Raw genomic sequence first — 19,309 nt, 5'->3', positions numbered from 1 at the left:
AAACAGTGTGCCCTTGTTGCCAAGAAGACTAACAGCATTTTGGGCTGTATAAGTAGGGGTATTGCCAGAAGATCGAGGGATGTGATCGTTCCCCTCTATTCGACATTGGTGAGGCCTCATCTGGAGTACTGTGTCCAGTTTTGGGCCCCATACTACAAGAAGGATGTGGAAAAATTGGAGAGTCCAGGGGAGGGCAACAAAAATTATTAGGGGGCTAGAACACATGACTTATGAAGAGAGGCTGAGGGAAGTGGGATTGTTTAGTCTGCGGAAGAGAAGCATGAGGGGGGATTTGATAGGCGCTTTCAACTACCTGAAGGGAGGTTCCAAAGAGGATGGATCTAGACTGTTCTCAGTGGTAGCAGATGACAGAATGAGGAGTAATGGTCTCAAGTTGCAGTGGGGGAGGTTTAGGTTGGATGTTAGGAAAACTTTTTCACTAGGAGGGTGGTGAAGCACTGGAATGGGTTACTTAGGGAGGTGGTAGAATCTCTTTCCTTAGAGGTTTTCAAGGTCAGGCTTGACAAAGCCCTGGCTGGGATGATTTAGTTGGGGTTGGTCCTGCTTTGAGCAGGGAGTTGGACTAGATGACCTCCTGAGGTCCCTTCCAACCCTGATATTCTATGATTCTAGAGCACACAGGAAGAGAGATGACTTAATCTTACCTAACACAGGCAAAAAGAAAAGGAGTACTTGTGGCACCTTAGAGACTAACAAATTTATTTGAGCATATGCTTTCGTGAGCTGCAACTCACTTCATCGGACACATTCCTTTGAGAGTGTGTGGCACAAGCTGTCAGCATAGTCTGTAGATGGTAATGGATTTTTTACCTTGAGTCCTTTTGGTATGATGTCCATCTGTTTGCATTTGGAAAGGAAGATGATGTCTGTCTGTATCTGTGCGAGTTTTTTCATGAAGTTGATAGATTTCCACTCCTTACGGCTAAATTCAGTGCCTTGCATAATGACAGGTTTCAGAGTAGCAGCCGTGTTAGTTTGTATTTGCAAAAAGAAAAGGAGTACTTGTGGCACCTTAGGGACTTAACAAATTTATTTGAGCATAAGCTTTCATGAGCTACAGCTCAGGCACTAACTCAACATGTGACAGGAGCTGAGCCACTGAGTAACAGTGACCACAATATAATTAGGTTTGACATCAAAGGGGCAGCTAGGGTACCAAAAGTGATGAGTGACACTAAACTTTAGAAAGGGTGATTTCAATACAATGGTAAGTTTAGTCAAAATGGCCCTAAAGTTAAAAGTGAAGGAAGTAAAATCCTCAGAGATGGCATGGATGCTACTTAACAAATCAATAATAGAGTCTTAGAAGACAGGTATTTCTTTATAAAATGGCACCAGGAAAATAAGGAGTAAACCAATATGGCTAAATGGCAAGGTCTGAGAGGCGAAATAGAAATCCTTCAAACTTTGGAAATCTGACCCAGCTGACACCAAGAACCATAAATTACAGCAGGTAATAAGTAAGAGGGAAATTAGAAGTCTACCAACACAGTTTCTGCAAAGGAAAATAATGTTACTCTAATCTCTTAAAATTCTCTGAACAGCTCAATAAGATAGTATCTAAAAGAGAACCAACTCTTAAAATTTCTTTAGACTTCCAAAAAGCCTTTAAGAAGATCTTCTGCAAGAAGCTGATAAAGAAGCTAAGTTAGTCATGGTATAAAAGCAAAATACTGTTATGGATCAAAAACTGCTAAGAGGCAGAAAATGGAGCGCTTTGCAATGGACATACTCCTTTAATATTGTATCTGTGAGTGGAATAAATGAGAATATGTATTGCAATTTAACTAAGGGCTCCTCTATGCAAATAATTAGTGTGTGGTAAGCAGGGATGCAAATCTACCTTGCAGTAGCCTGCTGCACAGTCCTTATCCATGTGAACCTTGCTACTGAGCACTAAATATTCCCTAATTTTGATCTACTCTTGTTCCAAACAGGAGTACATCAAAGCACACTGTGGAACTCTTTTGTGCACGTCAGCATGGTCTACACGGACCACATGTCAGTGCACTCTAGAAATCACATCCCCATTGCTATGCTGTGTAAACATTCCTTGAGTGTGCAGCAGGCTAACGTGAGATAGATTTATGCCCCCAGGTTGCTAGCAACTAACTATTTGTATAGACAAGCCATGAGGTTATAATTTAGTATCGAGTAAAACAGTATCTTGTCCATCTGAAAAGAAAATAACTCGGAGAAAGGTTTCAGAGTAACAGCCGTGTTAGTCTGTATTCGCTAAAAGGAGTACTTGTGGCACCTTAGAGACTAACCAATTTATTTGAGCATGAGCTTTCGTGAGCTACAGCTCACTTCATCGGATGCATCCGATGAAGTGAGCTGTAGCTCACGAAAGCTCATGCTCAAATAAATTGGTTAGTCTCTAAGGTGCCACAAGTACTCCTTTTCTTTTTTCAGAGAAAGGTGTAGTTTGGGCATGTGACAGGAAAATAGATGAGCTTCGGTTTTATCATAGTTTATTTGTAAAATAAATACTAAACTGAAACTGAAACTAAACTAAATAACTTATCTATTGTTGGATCTGACAAAAGTGTACTCAGACCTTCTAGGGTTTTTGTTTAGTCAAGATCTCATTAATACTGTTAAACACTTAGCTAAACATTAAAATTATTTTTCTGGAAACAAATACTTGGATCCAGCAAGAAACATAAAAAAGAATAAAATGAAATAGTCCCTGCCTTCTTTAAAAATTGCAATTTGGCCCTTTCTTTCCACTCCCCACCCAGTTCCTCCCTTTGTATGTTGTCATCACTCACCATATTGTGTCTATTCAGGATCTCAGTTCTTTGTTCAAATCTGCTAGCTCAGACCTCCACGCTTAGGTGAAGCCCCATTGAATTTCTGGATCAGGGCTTAGATTCTAAATGCCCTATGGCAGAGACTTGTCATTGTACATCTGTAAAGCACTATGTATACCTATGGTGCTGCATAAATGATGATAATTAGCAGGTAATATTATACATAAGGTGTCAGATGTGCAATGTGGCTGTTGGATTACTTCAGGGGTTTTGCAGTTGAGTTAACACTGTGCGACTAATTCTTATTTGAGTTTACATCAAGGTAAACTGCATGCATCCGATGAAATGAGCTGTAGCTCACGAAAGCTTATGCTCAAATAAATTTGTCAGTCTCTAAGGTGTCACAAGTACTCCTTTTCTTTTTGCGAATACAGACTAACAAGGCTGCTACTCTGAAACCTGAAAGGTGTTGAGATTTTATGGTGCCAGGCACTGTATTAAAAAAATACATAGTATACAGATATAGGGGGAGATTTTTTTATGCCTTTGAAAATCTCCCCCATGTAGATTAGATAGAAACTCTATTTAAGTTGAACCAGGATAAATGCAAATGAATCGGGTTTTGTATGTAAGTTATGGGATTCAAATTCATGTATTGAAAATACGTTCTGATTAATTCTCTAATATCAAGGTTACGTGTTATGTATTGTAGTGTTAGCTGTCATTTTTACAGAAATTATTTGGGCTTTGCTCACCATGAATGAAAGAAGGTGAACATCCATTTACTATCAGAGTTGCACCTGCTTACATCTGCAATCAATCTGGTCCTCTGGTAAAAGCAAGGCCCAATTTAACTTCTATTAAATCAATGGTTGAACTCCCACTGACTTCAACAGGATTCCCAGCAATCTCCTAATTTTAATTTGACATGTCAATATTACTGTTCTTTATGATAGTTATCTGCACAGCAAATTCCCTACTTATTATGGTCCTGTTCCTGCAAAGCTGGTAAGCATGTGTTTAATGGCTTTGCTGGATCAGGAATTATGGACATGAGGATAGAATATTTAGTTTTCAGTCACCATCAATGTACTCCACTAACTGCTTCTCTTGTAGTTACTGAAATAAATTAAAACACAAACTAATGTTTGTAAAATGGATTATAATGGAAATTTTATAATACCTTAAAATATTTTACAGGGGGAAAAAGGAAACCAAGGTGAAAGAGGTATCCAGGTATATTAACTTTGTTTTTCATTAAATATCATTTGGCATGCCATATGTTAAAAATTAATTCAATTTGAATTAAAATAAATGGGAGCCTTGCTTGACTAAGGACTGCAGGATACAGTCTTAACTCAGTAAATCACTGCACAATATGAACTCACCAACACAATGTTATGAAAGTTAGTTTGAGAGAAAGAATGGGATTTTCAAAAGTACTCTAAAATGGCTTAGCTGCTCCCACTAATTGTAGGGGGGCAGAGTTAGGCTAATGATGAGTGCTTTTGAAAATCCACCATAGGTCTCTAAATCTGTAATGTCATAAAAATGAGGACTTTCCTCAATGCAGTGCTAAAGCGACTGAAATAGGCAGGAACAAGGAAGATCAGTATTTGTCTCTGTATGTTCAGATCATAGGCTTACTCCATTGTGTCTACAGTCGAAATGTATGTCCAAACTACACAGTTTGGAACTGAATCTTGAAACACCTCTCTGTCTGCCTCCCATCAACAAACTCGGTGATGGGTGGATCCAGGTTTTTGACTGAACCTGTTATAAAGATGGGCCTTTGGTTAGGGCTTATCTCTTTACATTATTTTGACTACTTAATTTGTTCACCTAAAGAAATATGTAGTGTTCAAGAAAGTCTGCTTCTTTTCTGAAGGGACAAAAGGGAGAAGGAGGAAGACCAGGAACTCCAGGCCAACAGGTACCATTAAAAGAATACACAGTTTAAAAAAACTGCATTTATTTTGCTGCTTCAGAAGATAAATGCCATTTACAATGGTAGTTCTTTGAATCTAAAGAAATACATTTGATATATTTACAAGTAAATAGGATTGTATTGATTATTTAAAATGTCATTAAAATATAGTTTAAACTTTAAAATAGTTAACCCAATGAAATGAAAAATAAACTGTATGTTGAAAAATAGAATAGAAAGCAGAGAAAAAGAACAGGATTGTTTATATAACGAGGGCAAAAAGGCTGAGGGGAGAGTTCTGCAAAGGTAAAATCTAGTTATATCATTGCAGTAGTAGAAAGAAACTGATTCCATTTTTCAAAGTTTTTATTTAAATCAGTTTATTTTGCAATATTATTGATAAAACAATAACATAAACTCCGCATAATGTAGTAATGGAAAAATGGATTCAAGCTTCTGAAAGTCAAGCCCAAGACTATACAAGCCCTCCAATCACTTTTGTATTTATCATGCAACATTTTCATCAAGTATTGCATTTAAAGATTCAATTACTTTCATGCTGGAAATCAAGTCAGTGTGTTAGTATTTTCTGTACTCATAAATTACAGATGTTTCCTGTTTCAGCTGCAAATCAGCTAACTTCTCTTTTCTTTAACCTTGTTCCAGTATATTTTGATTGTCATATTTGGCTATATTAACATACCATAGGAAATAACTGTTAGTTGTAAGTGTAAGAACTTGCTAACTACATGCTTTGTCATGTCTAAATTGCAAAGTACTTACTAGCAGTACAAAGTTAAAGCTAGATTGTGAAGAAAATAACAGTGAAGATTGTTCTCACAATCAGTGCATTGGTACTATCAGAACATGCCTGGTTGGAAACACAAGGAGCCACATTCAGTGAAGCTGGGGTAAGGAATTATATACCCCAGACTGACCCTCAAAACCTCAGGAGGATTTAACCAAAAGGAGGCCAGGCGGTGCTACCTCCTCTCCCCTTCCTCAGGGATTCTACCTGACAGATGAGATGCAGCTTCATTTTGTAGCAAGGCTCCATAGGAGTCCCACCAGTGCAGACAGCTGAGGTGATGTGCCCTCTTGCCATGCTGCTTCACACCCAGCGACATCGGTGTGTGCCTTTTGGCAGACAGTAGGTTGTTAGCCATTTTCTACCACTGCAACATCCTCCTCCAAGACTGACATTATAACTCAAGGGCCTGGATTTCTGGCAGCCAAAGCCAATTTAAACACAGATTGAATCTGGATGTCAGTGTGTAAAGTCTCTGGGCCATTTGGTTACACAATGAACCTGTTATTTCTTTAGCTTTTTATTGAGGCAGTACTTATCAATAAGTGTTTCTTGTAAGAAAACTAATGCAAGTGCATAACATACAATGTGTATGATAATTTACCTAATGATCTGCTAGTACATTGTTCATATATATTAATTTTTAAGAAGTTAATTAATGTTTGTTTGCTGTGCCTCATTTGCCTCGTGTGTAAGTATAAGAATTCAGATGTATTTTGAAATAAATCGTAGTTAATTTCCAGATTTAGTAAAAGAATGATGCATCATAATGGTGGCTCAGTTTGATTTATACTTTTTTCCACATTTGATTTCCAAAGGGAGCAAATGGATTGAATGGAGTAAATGGAGAGGTACGTGTTTTCAAATCACAAGCACCATTTTTTAATTCTCTTTGCCAATTGTGTGAATAGTGACTATGTAAAATGTGTGCTAAAGGGCTTGCTTTTGTCCTCATTGGCACAAAAATGAAAGGGGATGATTGGATGCAAAGTCAGGTGGGAGGAGGCATGAAAAAAGAAAGATTTAACAACAGAGTAGAAAAGCAATGTTTTGGGAAATCAGTGACTGAAAAGACAAAGAAATATTGTTTAAAAAGAGAGAAAGGAATGTAGATTTTCTACAGAACTCCAAGTAAAACAGAATCTGAAGACAAAAGAAGGGGCTTCTTAGAGAAAAACAAACAAGTAAGCAAGGGACTTTAAAAAAAGAAAAGAGTAATTTGTTTTTCTGGAGACTCAATCCCCAACTCTTCATTTTTAAAAAATGTTATAATTCAATAAAATGGTCCAAGAGACACCCTTATTCGGTGACAGCCTCTTTTGAGACTGACCCAAACTATCCCCAAATCCACTGGGCCTGATTTTGAACTCACTTCCGTTGGTTTTACGCTAGTATGACTCACTCGGGTCAATCTGGAGCTCAAAGACATTCTCTTGAGGGGATGGGGTCCTGTGAGGGGTCCTGGATTTTGGAACTTGATCCCTTCCTTGGTCTGCCAAAGCTCAGATTTTTTAGCTTTCTGGGTACGCTGTAAGACCCATCTTTTTTCTTCTTCTCTTGGGCTGCAGAGGAGAACATGGGTTGAAATGGATATATTTATGGGCAGTCGTTTTTTAACTTCATGTTGTGCTTTTTAATTCATGGGACATCTGCCCAGAGCACTGGATAGGTGCCTATAGTTCTGTTTATAAAAACTTAAAAAAAAAATCTAATTAATCAGCTTCATTGTAGTTGTTCCTGGTTCCGACTCTAGGGTAAATGAAATCAGTGTACATGGGCCCATTCAGTAGAACTCTGTTTCATCTTTATTAGGAGATTCCTTTACACAATCAGTTTTTGGCAATCCCTTGTTGGGTTTCACTTAAAGAAGGTTTGTTGTATTTCACTAGCTGAACTTGTTCTTTAGGGCCCCACTTGAGCTGAGTACTTCAGCAAGTGTGCAACTGTAAGCAACTGAACAATACTATAGGCTTCAGTGGAACTATAACCATCCTTAAGATTACACTTGTGCATAAGTATCTTGCTTAATCATGGCCTAGCTCAGTAAAAGATTGTCATAGAACCATCTATCTGATGGTTTCCTCATCTGATCCTCCTGCATTTTCTAAATCACCATAATACTGGGGTATACTTTCATGGGATATGGACATTATTTACATTTTTCTAATACTCTTTGTAAGACATTTGTACAAATAAATATGATTTCATTTTGTGTACTTATAAGAGCTGTACAATTTACAATATAAGCTTATTTTAGGTTTTGGGGTTTTTACAAAATATTTTTATTTTAGTACTTGTTGTAAAGGAATTGTTTTAATATAAAATCTCTCCAACCAGTCTGTTTCAGCATTTGTTAAGCACCTCTCTTTTTCTTGACTGTCTCTGCCAATAGCAAGGGTCAACAAACAAGGCCACACACTGGATGTGGTTTCAGAGTAACAGCCGTGTTAGTCTGTATTCGCAAAAAGAAAAGGAGTACTTGTGAGCTGTAGCTCACGAAAGCTCATGCTCAAATAAATTGGTTAGTCTCTAAGGTGCCACAAGTACTCCTTTTCTTTTTACACTGGATGTGGCTGGCCATTACAAGACCAAGATTTGCTGCAGAAAACATTCTTTCAGCAGTTTCATCTTATTTTTTGGCAGGTTCTACAGGCAGTTGTGCTGATGATTCCAGTATTTTGCCTTGGTTTCTTACGTGGGCTTGCTGCCTGCTGTTTCGTTCTACAGTAGATGCCATTTTCTCTAGGTTGCATTGTTTTTTAACATTTCACAGCCCTTTTAAAAACTTATTTAACAATAAATCAACTTACAAGTAATTTATAAGTCTCTAAATATGCTCTATAGCTATAATATAATTAAAATAATAATAAATTCCTCCCAACTACCGTAAATATTTTCTTGTGTCATATTTCCAAAAATGGGTTTCTAGATTTATTCTCTTATATACATTTTAGATACCTAAAAAGTGGTCTGATTTTCAGTTGTCAGCGTACACAGCTCCTGTTGTAGTCAAAAGCAGTTGTAAGTGCTCCACACCTTAGCAATCTCTAAACCAGGGATTGGCAACCTTTGGCATGTGGCCTGTCAGGGAAATCCGCTAGTGGGCCAGGATGGTTTGTTTACCTGCAGCGTCCGCAAGTTCGGCAGATCGCAGCTCCCACTGGCCGTGGTTTGCTGTTCCAGGCCAATGGGGGCTGTGGGAAGCGGCAGCCAGCACATCCCTCAGCCCACACTGCTTCCCGCAGCCCTTATTGGCCTGAACGGCGAACCGTGGCCAGTGGGAGCTGCGATCGGTCAAACCTGTGGACGCTGCAGGTAAACAAACCGTCCTGGCCCACCAGCAGATTTCCCTGACGGGCTGCATGCCAAAGGTTGCCGATCTCTGCTCTAAACCTTAACAATCCCGTGAAGATATGTTAGTGTCTGTTAAACAAAGATTTATAACTGCATCATACAAAGAGAATACAAATTTAAACAGTCTTAACTAAAAGCACTGTTTTCTATAAAACAAATTTTGAATTGAGAACAGTGGAATGCTTGTCAAAGTCTGCTGTATAGCTGATCAGAATTTAGTCAACAATTCATTTGTTGATGCTGCATAAGAAAAATACCAACACTCTGTTTCTTTACTCTGTTAGCTGCATAGAACTAACAAGTAAAGAGTCATAATTTCGAAAATAAGTCAAAATTTAATTGCAAGTATACATGGAGTGATACTCTGCTGAGTAGGAAAGTAAAGGAAATTTTTATACAATTACTTTTCTGGATAGAACTATCAAATAAATGTATGAGTGAGATGAAAAAGGCTTTGGCTTTCCATTTGCAGAAAAACCTGAGCTAAATGACTTTCTGTGGGTTCACGGAACTTTAGTGCTTACTAGCCTTAAAAATGTTAAGGGACAGATGGTGACTGGCTCATGTGTGGCTGTTCCCCCTCATCCTTCTTGCACTCCACTTACAGAGGTCAAGCATAATCACAATTCCCTTGAGAGCCCCTGGGATGCACCCCACCCAAAGGCAGCAGGGTCATGAGCCTGTCCACCAACCTGCTCCACACCGGCCAGCAGAGTTGGCCAAGTACAGAGTAAGAAGCATGCTACACTATCGTAAACGATGGTGCAATGGCCATGCTCTTCCAGCATATAGGGAAGCTCTGGGAGGTTTATCCTTCCCTATGGTGGTGAAGAACTGCACTGCTGCTACATGGGGCTGTGCCAAATAGGTTTGCGTGAGCCCTAAAATTCTGTTGTAGGATGATCTAATAATATACTTACTGTACAATGAAATAGAATATAAGACCTGTGGCTGCTTTATAAAAAAAATGTTTGACTAAGGACCTCTTAAACTTTCTTCCTTTGCCCAAAGGAATATTATTTATTTAGCAATATATAGTCTGTTGCTTTGTTTCTGCACTTCCATATAGCACATTTGGAAAGGGTGAAATAGATTTATAAAGCTGCTGTTGAAAATATACACTAGTCATATGAAAACTGAAAGGAAAAACTCATAAGGGAACAAAGATTAGACTAATTTTAAATCTGGGAGTGTACCATATTCCACTGCAATAGAGGTTTGTTGGCTCCAAGTTTGGAAAGTAGTCCAAATTAACGAATGTGGTAGGTAGTCAGATGTAGAGGAATCACTACTTAAATTAAGTTTTCTTATTTCAAAATGTTTCCCAGTATTGGCTTAATCTTACTTAGCAGATTGTCTACTGTTGTTGCCAATTAATTTGAGAATAACTGAGGTCTGGAAAAAAGAAGTAGCACAAATCAAACTCAACTTCCTCCCCCCCGTCCTGTCGTCCCTCTGCCCCCCTTCCCCGCCCCTTCCTGGATGGTAGAGACGTAGAGTGAACTTATGTCTCCTTTGTAGTCAATGGAAGTTTTGCAATTTACTTAAGTGGAGCCAGAATTTCACCCTTAGGCTATATCTTCCCTTGTGGTTGCATGCAGAGTATGTAATGCAAGATCCCCTAGCATGGGATAAATAGCAGTGTAAACATGAGGCATGGGTTAAGCAAGTAAAGGCACGCCAGAACTTTCAGGTACATACACGGCTCTCTACATGCCCAAGCAGTGCCCAAACATATGCCCAAGCTGTTTTTAGTCGTGTAGTGTCCCACTGCCTCCCCAGTGCTGGAGCCTTTCCCTGCGATGTGTAGCTACACACTGTAGTTTGGACGCAGCATGCTTTTCACTGCAGTGTGTTGCTACACATACTCTATACGTCTCCATTAGTGTAGACAAGGCCTATAATCTTCCAAGAAGATTTTTAATGTCCTGTATTAATATAACTGTGGTATCATCAAAAAGAGGAGAGAGCCATTTAATAATTTTCTTTTCCTTTAACTGTTATATAAAATAGTTCTGCCTAGGATTAAAAGTTTGGTCTGTACAAAGAAAAGTAAAACTGTTCTCTGTAATGGTAATTTATTGAGTAAATTTTTCTTGTAAGCATACTTGAATTAAAATATTATTCACAAAAATCCAAAGAATTCAATGAATTTTTTTGTAGAGATGGACCTGTTAATCAACATCCTCTGTCAAGATGATCCCCACAGATAAATTAATTCAGATTTATTTTTATGAATGCATCTTAGTGAAGGTGCTGCCAGCTCCTCACAATGAAGATTAATTTTGAAAATTAATTTTGAAAAATCTAGGTTACGGTTTTTGTTGCCTTTGGTTTCAGAAAGGTGAGAAAGGAGATCCTGGCATTAGAGGCCTCAATGGACAGAAAGGAGAATCTGGTGTTAATGGTTTGGTTGGACCTTCTGGTCCAAGAGGACAACAGGGAGATAGAGGGCACCCAGGGCCACCTGGAGCAGATGGAAAACCTGTACGTACAGAACCTGACATTGTAGTTTTCATGCACTTTTAAAAAAACTTTCTATGCATTTTTTATAACTCTTCTATATTCAATTCAGGGAAGGGAATTTTCAGAAGAATTTATTCGGCAGGTTTGCGCAGATGTACTGAGAAGTAAGTCCCAGAGATTGCAATGTATTCTTTATTTATTTAAAATACTCTGGCTACTTTCATGATAATTATAAAGATATCCTGTTCTCAGAAAAATCAAAACTACTAACACAATGGACTGTCTACAGGTTCTTATGATATAAGTACACACTATAGTGATAATGTCTCCTAATCTTTCCAGTCTGTGGGCCTTAATACGTCACCACTGCCATCTCCTCCTCCTCCACAAAAAGCCAGATATTTTGCTTTTGGTGATTATATAACAAATGATTTATCTTAAATCCTTATTAATGTAGTTTGGCATTTGGTTATTTTTATCTTGCATAGTAATATTATCTCAGTGTCATTCTCAGAATAGTCTAAAGCATTTTCATTTGAATTCTCCTAGCCCAGTTGCCTGTTATCCTTCGGAGTGGAAGACTACAAAACTGCAACCATTGTCAGTCCCAAAGTGCTTCCCCAGGACGTCCTGGTCCACCAGGTCCAATAGGCCCAGAAGGTCCTAGAGGTTTTTCTGGTTTACCAGGAAATGATGGTGTTCCAGGTCTTCCAGGAGCTCCTGGGAGTCCTGGTGCCCGTGGGGCAAAAGGTAACTGCCTGGGTATCTCACGAAGCAAATAACATATAGCTTTTACTTTTTTTACATGTTCAGTTCTGAATGGTACTTGAGTGGGTAGCAGTAGAGGGTCGAGAGGAGTCCACACCATGTAGTTCGGTTCAGGATACAGAACTCATTTCCGAAAGTTGAGAGATGTTTGGTTTAATTTTTCTGGTTCCGACCATTTTAGAGAGAGGCTACAGAATTGAAATCTGGATCTGAGTCAGAAGGTTTTGGAGGGGTGGTTTCAGAACCAGCATTTGGGTCCAAATGTTTTGCTGAAGTAAAAAATTGTGGCCTTCTCCCAATTTAGCACTATATGGGATTTGACCTTGTGCCTAAAGTCCCCCACAGTTTGTCTCTTTAAGGGCTCAGTCATGCCTTATAGGCACAGTCTTACATTAGGGGGTAATATAGAGCAGCACTTCTGTGAGGGAGAGTGCCTCACAGAATTCCCTGGCATATAGTGGAGCTCATCTGCTGCACCATTCCTTAAGGGGGTGTGTGGAACTATGACCTAGCCTTGCATAGTCCTTGCACTCAGGTGAACTCACATGGGCCTTCCTAGATTTCACAGCTGCAACTGTGCCTGACCCTTGCATGGTGAGCACTTTGCAATCATTTAAAGATGTTTTTCTTTGGCTGACCTCAGGGATTGACCTGTCAGCAAGGAAAGTGCTCACCTGCACAATGGGCCATTGCTAGACCCAGTGGCAGATTAGCTACTGGGCCAATGGTGTCAGTGCCCAGGGGCCCTGACCAACTGGGAGACCCCGGAAAAATGGGCGATCTGATCCGCTATGCCCGGCACTCCTTCTGGGGAGCGGGAGTGGGGTTGGGGCACAGGGGCTTGTCCCGCTCTTCCCATACAACTGGCGCTTCTGCTGGGGAGTAGGGGAAGCCCCCGCACCATGCTCCTGCTCCCTGGCAGGAGCACTTGGGGGAGGGACAGGGGGAGACTGCAGGCGGACGGGGTGGGGAAGTGGCCCCCACTTGCTCTGGCCCAGGGCCCCCCAAAAGCATAATCTGCCTCTGGCTAGAGCTGGTCAAAAATTAGAAGTTCTGTCCTGTGGGAAATTCTGCTATGTTAACATATACTTTTTGTCCTCACTCAGGATGAAATGTCAAAATATTGAAATTTTTCACAGAATAAAACGTTCAGAAAAAATTTTGATTTGCAAGTGTCAAAACATTTCATTTCAGCTCAGCTCAACAGAATTGAGAACAAGGGGCATGAAGCACTGTGGAGGTCAGGCAGCCACAGATTAATAATGAACTGGCCCAAATGTTTTGATTCTATTCAGCAAATCAAACTGTGTTGAATTGGGAAGACCCAAAGTGAAAGTAAATATTTTGTTTCAATTTTCCTAACAGGGAAAAAAATCTGCAATATTAAAATTTCCTGTGGCAAATTTCAATATGACAAGAATCACGTTTACCACTGGAAATAACATTATGACAGAAAATCCCCAACCAGATATAGCCATTTCCTTCTAAATTACTGCCGAATATAAAAAGAAGACGTTTTGGTTCTAGTGTATCTAAGAATATCTGTCATTCTAGTTTTCTTCCTCTATGAGAATAATGACTGCTCTTAAAGATTTTATATTCAATGAAACCAGCTTTAATTTATCACTTCAAGGAACAATACAAATTGGTTCCTCGTTCGAGATTTTCTAATATAGGTGGATCAGAAGTGTACTCCAGTGGGCTACATTCCAAACTGATTTATACCTTGTGTCACCTTACTGCAGTCAAGGTGGTAGCACTAGGGCTATGTCAGGTCAGAGTTTGTTCTACTATTTTGGGGTTACTTTTGAATGGTCTCAAGAAAATAGTTGCCTAATTCACCTATGTTCTTGGAAAGGTTGAACTGTCCTTTACGTCTTATCTGGTGGTTATGCTCTGTACTTTTAATTGGGACACTTGGATTTGATTCATGCTCTTCTTACCATTTCTCACTTCAGTAATCAAACCAGTTTCAGTAAATTCTGCAATAAAAATCACTATTCAGTAATCGTGTCAGCTAGGCTTGTGATCTTGTCAAATCTCTGATATTAACTAAATTAGGCCTAACCTTTATGAATCCTCCATAGGAAAAAGAAAAGGAATCTGAACCACTATCAATGGGTTTTTTTTGTTTTATTCTTTCTGGGTCCTTTTTCCCGGGGATTTTTGGTCTTTTCTCCCTTATTAAAAGGCTTGCAGTCTCTTTTAGCCTCTTAAAAATGCGGAGTCATTCTCCATCTTTGCTCCTTACTTCGTTTCCACAGACAATTTCTTAGGGGAACTTTTTAAAATCTCTATAGTAGATTGAAATTTTCCTTCACTACTGTACTTATTTGGAGTGGCTGGGCTTAGGGATTCTTTAACTCGGAAAGTCTGGGCAAAATGCCATTATCAGCAGAATGCATGAAAGCCAAGATACAATGTTTCATTATGTGGAAAAAATGAATGATCTTGGAAAAGGAGGAACCCCTAGAAAAGATATTTTTAATCTTGTAAAGAACATTTTATGAACCTCTGAGCTCAAATTTTGGACAGCAAAAGATTCCAAGGAAGCTACAGTTTGTACTTTATTCTAACAATATGTACTGAAGTGATGTAGTTACCTTGTATCCCTTAGACTTCACCTTGATACTCTGGAATACGCTGTTGCACACAGTTAGTCGAAGATTACACAAGAACATGATTATCATTTGAGACTATTAAGGGGTTTCATTTCTTATAAAAAGTGCCATACTAACATTTGAGAATATAAGGAGTCAGTGTGACTTTTCCAATAAAATCAACTTCTATGTCTAATTGTTTTTTCTCTCTGGTGTATTGTTTTTCTTAGTGTCTAATTATCTTTTTTTGCATTTGAAATAATAATTTTTTGACTAAATACATTCAATATATGTGCATTTCACTTAGACTTGTATCCCTTTTTACAGCAGGGCTGAATTTGGTGTGTGTTTTCTAAACTTCTTCACTTTCTAGTATTTTCTTTAGACTTCATTACTTGCTACTTGTTTTGAGCCTATTACCCTCTTGAATAATTTTGTGGCATAGTCTTTTGAATTTTTTATATTTTCTCACAATTAATTTCTAATGAACATTAGCCTAATTTTCCTAAACTTTTACTTCAGTTACAGCCCAATAGCTTTTACTATCTTTGTTACCCTGTTTTGTAGCTTTTCTAGTTTCAGTACCCTTTCTGTAATATCAGCCACAATCCAGCAAAGCATGTAAGCCTGTGACTAGCCCCATTGATTTCAGTGGGTCTACTTACATGCTTAAAGTTAAGTACATAGTCAATTGGATCAGAGCCAAGGTGCATGGTAATGTCCAAAATATGTCATCTTGGGTCTCAGCAACTATTATGTTTCTACAGCATCAAAAGAATCTCTGAGAAGGGTATGTAAAGCAGGATGCCAACTGTAGCTCAATGAACATTTTGAAAATCCTCTGACATTTTTGTCTCTGACCCAGAAAACCAGATTAATTTCGGAGCACGTTGAAGTTTTGTCTTCAGCAGTTAGATACTTTTATCTCCATTAATACTGATTAATCTTCTTGGCTACTCAGCAAAGGCTGAAAAAAGGTGGCAATCTTTTTCACCGAAGAAACTGAACACATTAGGCCATAGGCTGACACGTGTAAGCACTGAATTTGGCTTGGTATCTCTTGTTTGAGAGAGATTTTAATTTCTGATGTAAATTTTGAAAGATCACCTGTATATTTTCTGTTTCAACTAGAGACCATGTTCAAAGCTTCAAATCCATTTTTTCATGTGACCTATTCAAAATGCCACCAGTGAAAGGCAAGCCAGAATTAGCCTTCACCATCAATCCTGCCTATTATCTACACCCCTCCACCCCCACACTCCCTTCAACAGAAATTACTTGCCATTAGATCTTAAATTGAAATTAGGCTGATAAATAAGGCAATTACAATGTTTACCATTGAACAATCACTCATCCAGCTCACCGCCTTTTCAATGTCTCAAACAAAAACAATGCTTAGTATGCATGTGTGTGTGTTTGGTATCCTACAGGGCCACCAGGAAAAAATGGAGAAAAGGGCAGCCAAGGAACTGGGGTTCCTGGAATACAAGGGCCCCCTGGCCCTCCAGGTAAGGCCTGAGTTAGCCATGTAGATTTCATTACGTGTTAATTATTTTTAAAATGTTGGTTACTAAAATTAACGTGATTGGATTAATCTTAAGTAGTTATATTTTACACAGTTTAAATAGTATTCCTTTTATGCTGGTTGCTAGGTAGGAAAACACTGTGGGTATGTGTGTTTTTATTGCTTTTCATTTGAAGCCGAATATATTATTTACTATAGGGTAGGTATTTATAGATATAAGTGACTCAAATTCCTATTCCTTGGTAGACTGAGATTTAAAATTAGCAAAATTCCCTTGTGTAGTGGAAGAAGAAATAAAACGCAACATGTCAGATTTTCAGAAATGTTAAGAACCCACAAACCTAATTCCCACCTATAGGAGCTGCAGAGGCTCTGAAAATCCAGGTTGATATATTCATGAAATCACACAGCAATTTCTTTTTAAAGGAAAGCTGTTTTTTTAAACAATAGTATGCTCTGTCAAAATATAAAATTGATCCTTTGGAGGAGATGATAGGGCCTGATCCAAAGCCAATTAAGTCAATGGAAAGGTGCCTATGGACTTTGGTTCTGGCCCACAGTAAGCTGGACTATATGATAAAGTAACAATACACCAAAGCCAATTTTTAAAAGTTTCTTTTAAAATAGCTTTTAATTTTGATTTGATTTTCAATCTATTCTGCTATTCATCTTGATTGTTTGTTTGTAAATTTGATTCAAGTTCGTTCAGTAGATGACATAGGTAATATGATTATTTGTAACAAACATTTAATTCCTGGCATATAAACTCTAGTGCCAAAGAAGTCCTTTCTTCTGAAAGTGAAGTTTTGTTCAGCTTAGTACAGAAACAGGAGCCAAATGCAAAATTCTGAACTTCCTCAAAGTTCTGGGATGTTTGAATCCAGTATTCAACTTGGACCCATCTCTAACAGTATATATACAGCAAAGTCTAACTACTTGTTGTATATATGTCAAGGTCCTGAAGGTCCACCTGGAATGAGTAAAGAGGGACGTCCTGGAGAATCTGGGCAGCCTGGTAAAGATGGAGATCGTGGAAATCCTGGAATTCAAGGACAACCTGGACCCCCAGGAATTTGTGATCCTTCGTTATGTTTTAGTGTAATTGTAGGAAGAGATCCATTTAGAAAGGGACCGAACTATTAATTTGCAACGAGTTAGTCCGTGAAATAGGTATGGTGCTTGTCTTTTATGGTCTTTCAAGTCTCAGGAAGATGACCAGAAATAATAATCCCTTAAACAGGAACAAAAGTACCTCTGGTTTGGTAAAGCAATAAAGATCACACAGGTTATACATTCCATTCAAAAAGAATCTCCATTCATATTGGGCCTTTAGATGCATAACTAGCATTGATTAAATATCAAGGGTTTCCAGAGAGACAGTCAATTTTACCATGACTAAAATTAACCATGACATTTGATTTTTAATATTTAAGTGCCCACTCATACTCCTGCTTCCATTGAAGTCTATTAACATTGCTAGATAACTTCTGTTGACTGTAATGGGAGCAGGATTTGGCGCTAAATGTTTATTGATCAGGTTTTAAATCACTGTGAAATGTTTCACATTTAGCCTACATATACAGTAATTGATTTTGAAAGAAAGTCTAGCTGTTACTTCATATGTGTGTGAATTTTATTGGTTTATGTACATTTAATATTTTATAGCTCAAGGCTTTCCATTAGCAAAAGCATGTGTCTGATTTTTACAACATTGAGAAAAATGTTTGGCTTTTTTATGCCAGTAATTTCACCCAATCTATCTTCAATTAATTTAGATAAAGGTCAGTGTGAAATGGAATCGCAATTTATCTAAGGATCAGGTTGAAATGGAATGCGGCTGAGATTTCACCCCAGAATGACTCATTCTAACTAAAGAAACGAAATGAGTTATAAATTAACTGACATTAAACATTGCATTATTTTAAAAATAAACTTTAATTTGTTTGCAACTACAGTCTACAAAGGTTGAAAATCACATTTTTTTACAACGAAGTTTAACAAACTTAATACATTCAGTAAAATTACAGATCTAGCTCCATCCCCTTTGCTGTGCTCCACAAGGACTGTAGGTGTCAAACATAAAAAACAGGATTACAAAAAGAAAGGTCTTTGTGCTTGCTAACTAACTGCAATGTTTGTTATGTTACTTTGTTTTCCATTTTAAGCAAGACATTTGTATGCTAATTTTCATTGTATGCAACACTAGCAAGAAGTACTTCTTGCATTCTAAGTAAAAAAGCAATTGCACAGTTCCCATTAAAATTTGAGTACATTTTTAAATTAATGCAGAGAATCTTTGTATTGCACTTAACCAAAGCTTTATATGACTTTTTTGATGTGCTGTTTTTCTGTTGTCGTGCTACAAAAATTTGGTAGTAAGCTTGACATTCAAGGTAAAATAAAAGTTTGTAGAGGCTTGGTGGTGATGTGATGAATAAATACAAGGGTTTTTTAATTGTCTGTGCTCTGTGATAGCACAACAGAATATATACTATGCCCCTAGGGTAGGTATTTATACCTGGGGGCTGCTCTCTGATTTGGTATCCTTCCATCTTCTCTAAACAAAACCCAAAACAGAAAACCCTCTAAAAATAAGAACAAATCTGTCTCATTCCACCCCCACCCTGAAATCCCCAAATCCATCTCATCATGTAGAACCTGAATGTCATACCCTTATTCACACTGCGTAGCTGATTACTCCATGAGCGGTCACACTGACTTAAGTAAGACCAACTGTGGAATTAAGGTACTATTCAGTCTCAGTAAGGGTACCAGAATCTGTCCCATAGAAATGGCATAATTCCATATGTTGTTAAAACCCTAATTTTAGTATTTAAGTGCCTACTTAAATGTCGACTTCCAGCTTTTCTATATTAATATCCTCAAATGCTTTTTTTTTTTTCAGTAAAAACAATGAGGAGTCCTTGTGGCACCTTAGAGACCAACACATTTATTTGGGCATAAGCTTTCGTGGGATAAAACCTACTTCATCAGATGCATGGAGTGGAAAATATAGTAAGCAGGTATAAATATACAGCACATGAAAAGATGGGAGTTGCCTTACCAAGTGAGGGGTCAGTGCTA

General features: G+C 38.2%; 1 protein-coding gene across 1 annotated transcript in view; it reads left to right on the top strand.

The window, feature by feature from the left end:
• Positions 1 to 19,108, top strand: part of COL21A1 (collagen type XXI alpha 1 chain) — a 193,969-nt gene extending 174,861 nt beyond the window's left edge. Inside the window, exons 23-30 of the mRNA XM_073336269.2 lie at positions 3,978 to 4,013; positions 4,666 to 4,710; positions 6,331 to 6,363; positions 11,207 to 11,353; positions 11,442 to 11,496; positions 11,882 to 12,082; positions 16,131 to 16,208; positions 17,181 to 19,108. Of these exons, the coding sequence (XP_073192370.2) occupies positions 3,978 to 4,013; positions 4,666 to 4,710; positions 6,331 to 6,363; positions 11,207 to 11,353; positions 11,442 to 11,496; positions 11,882 to 12,082; positions 16,131 to 16,208; positions 17,181 to 17,368 (783 nt within the window). The 3' untranslated portion in view covers positions 17,369 to 19,108. The remainder of the gene's footprint in view (positions 1 to 3,977; positions 4,014 to 4,665; positions 4,711 to 6,330; positions 6,364 to 11,206; positions 11,354 to 11,441; positions 11,497 to 11,881; positions 12,083 to 16,130; positions 16,209 to 17,180) is intronic.
• Positions 19,109 to 19,309: the final 201 nt, after the last annotated feature.

Source organism: Lepidochelys kempii, chromosome 3 (assembly GCF_965140285.1).
Source record: "Lepidochelys kempii isolate rLepKem1 chromosome 3, rLepKem1.hap1, whole genome shotgun sequence".
Taxonomy (NCBI): domain Eukaryota; kingdom Metazoa; phylum Chordata; order Testudines; family Cheloniidae; genus Lepidochelys; species Lepidochelys kempii.
The sequence above is the reverse complement of the archived record's forward strand: the minus strand, read 5'-3'. Positions and strand labels throughout refer to the sequence as shown.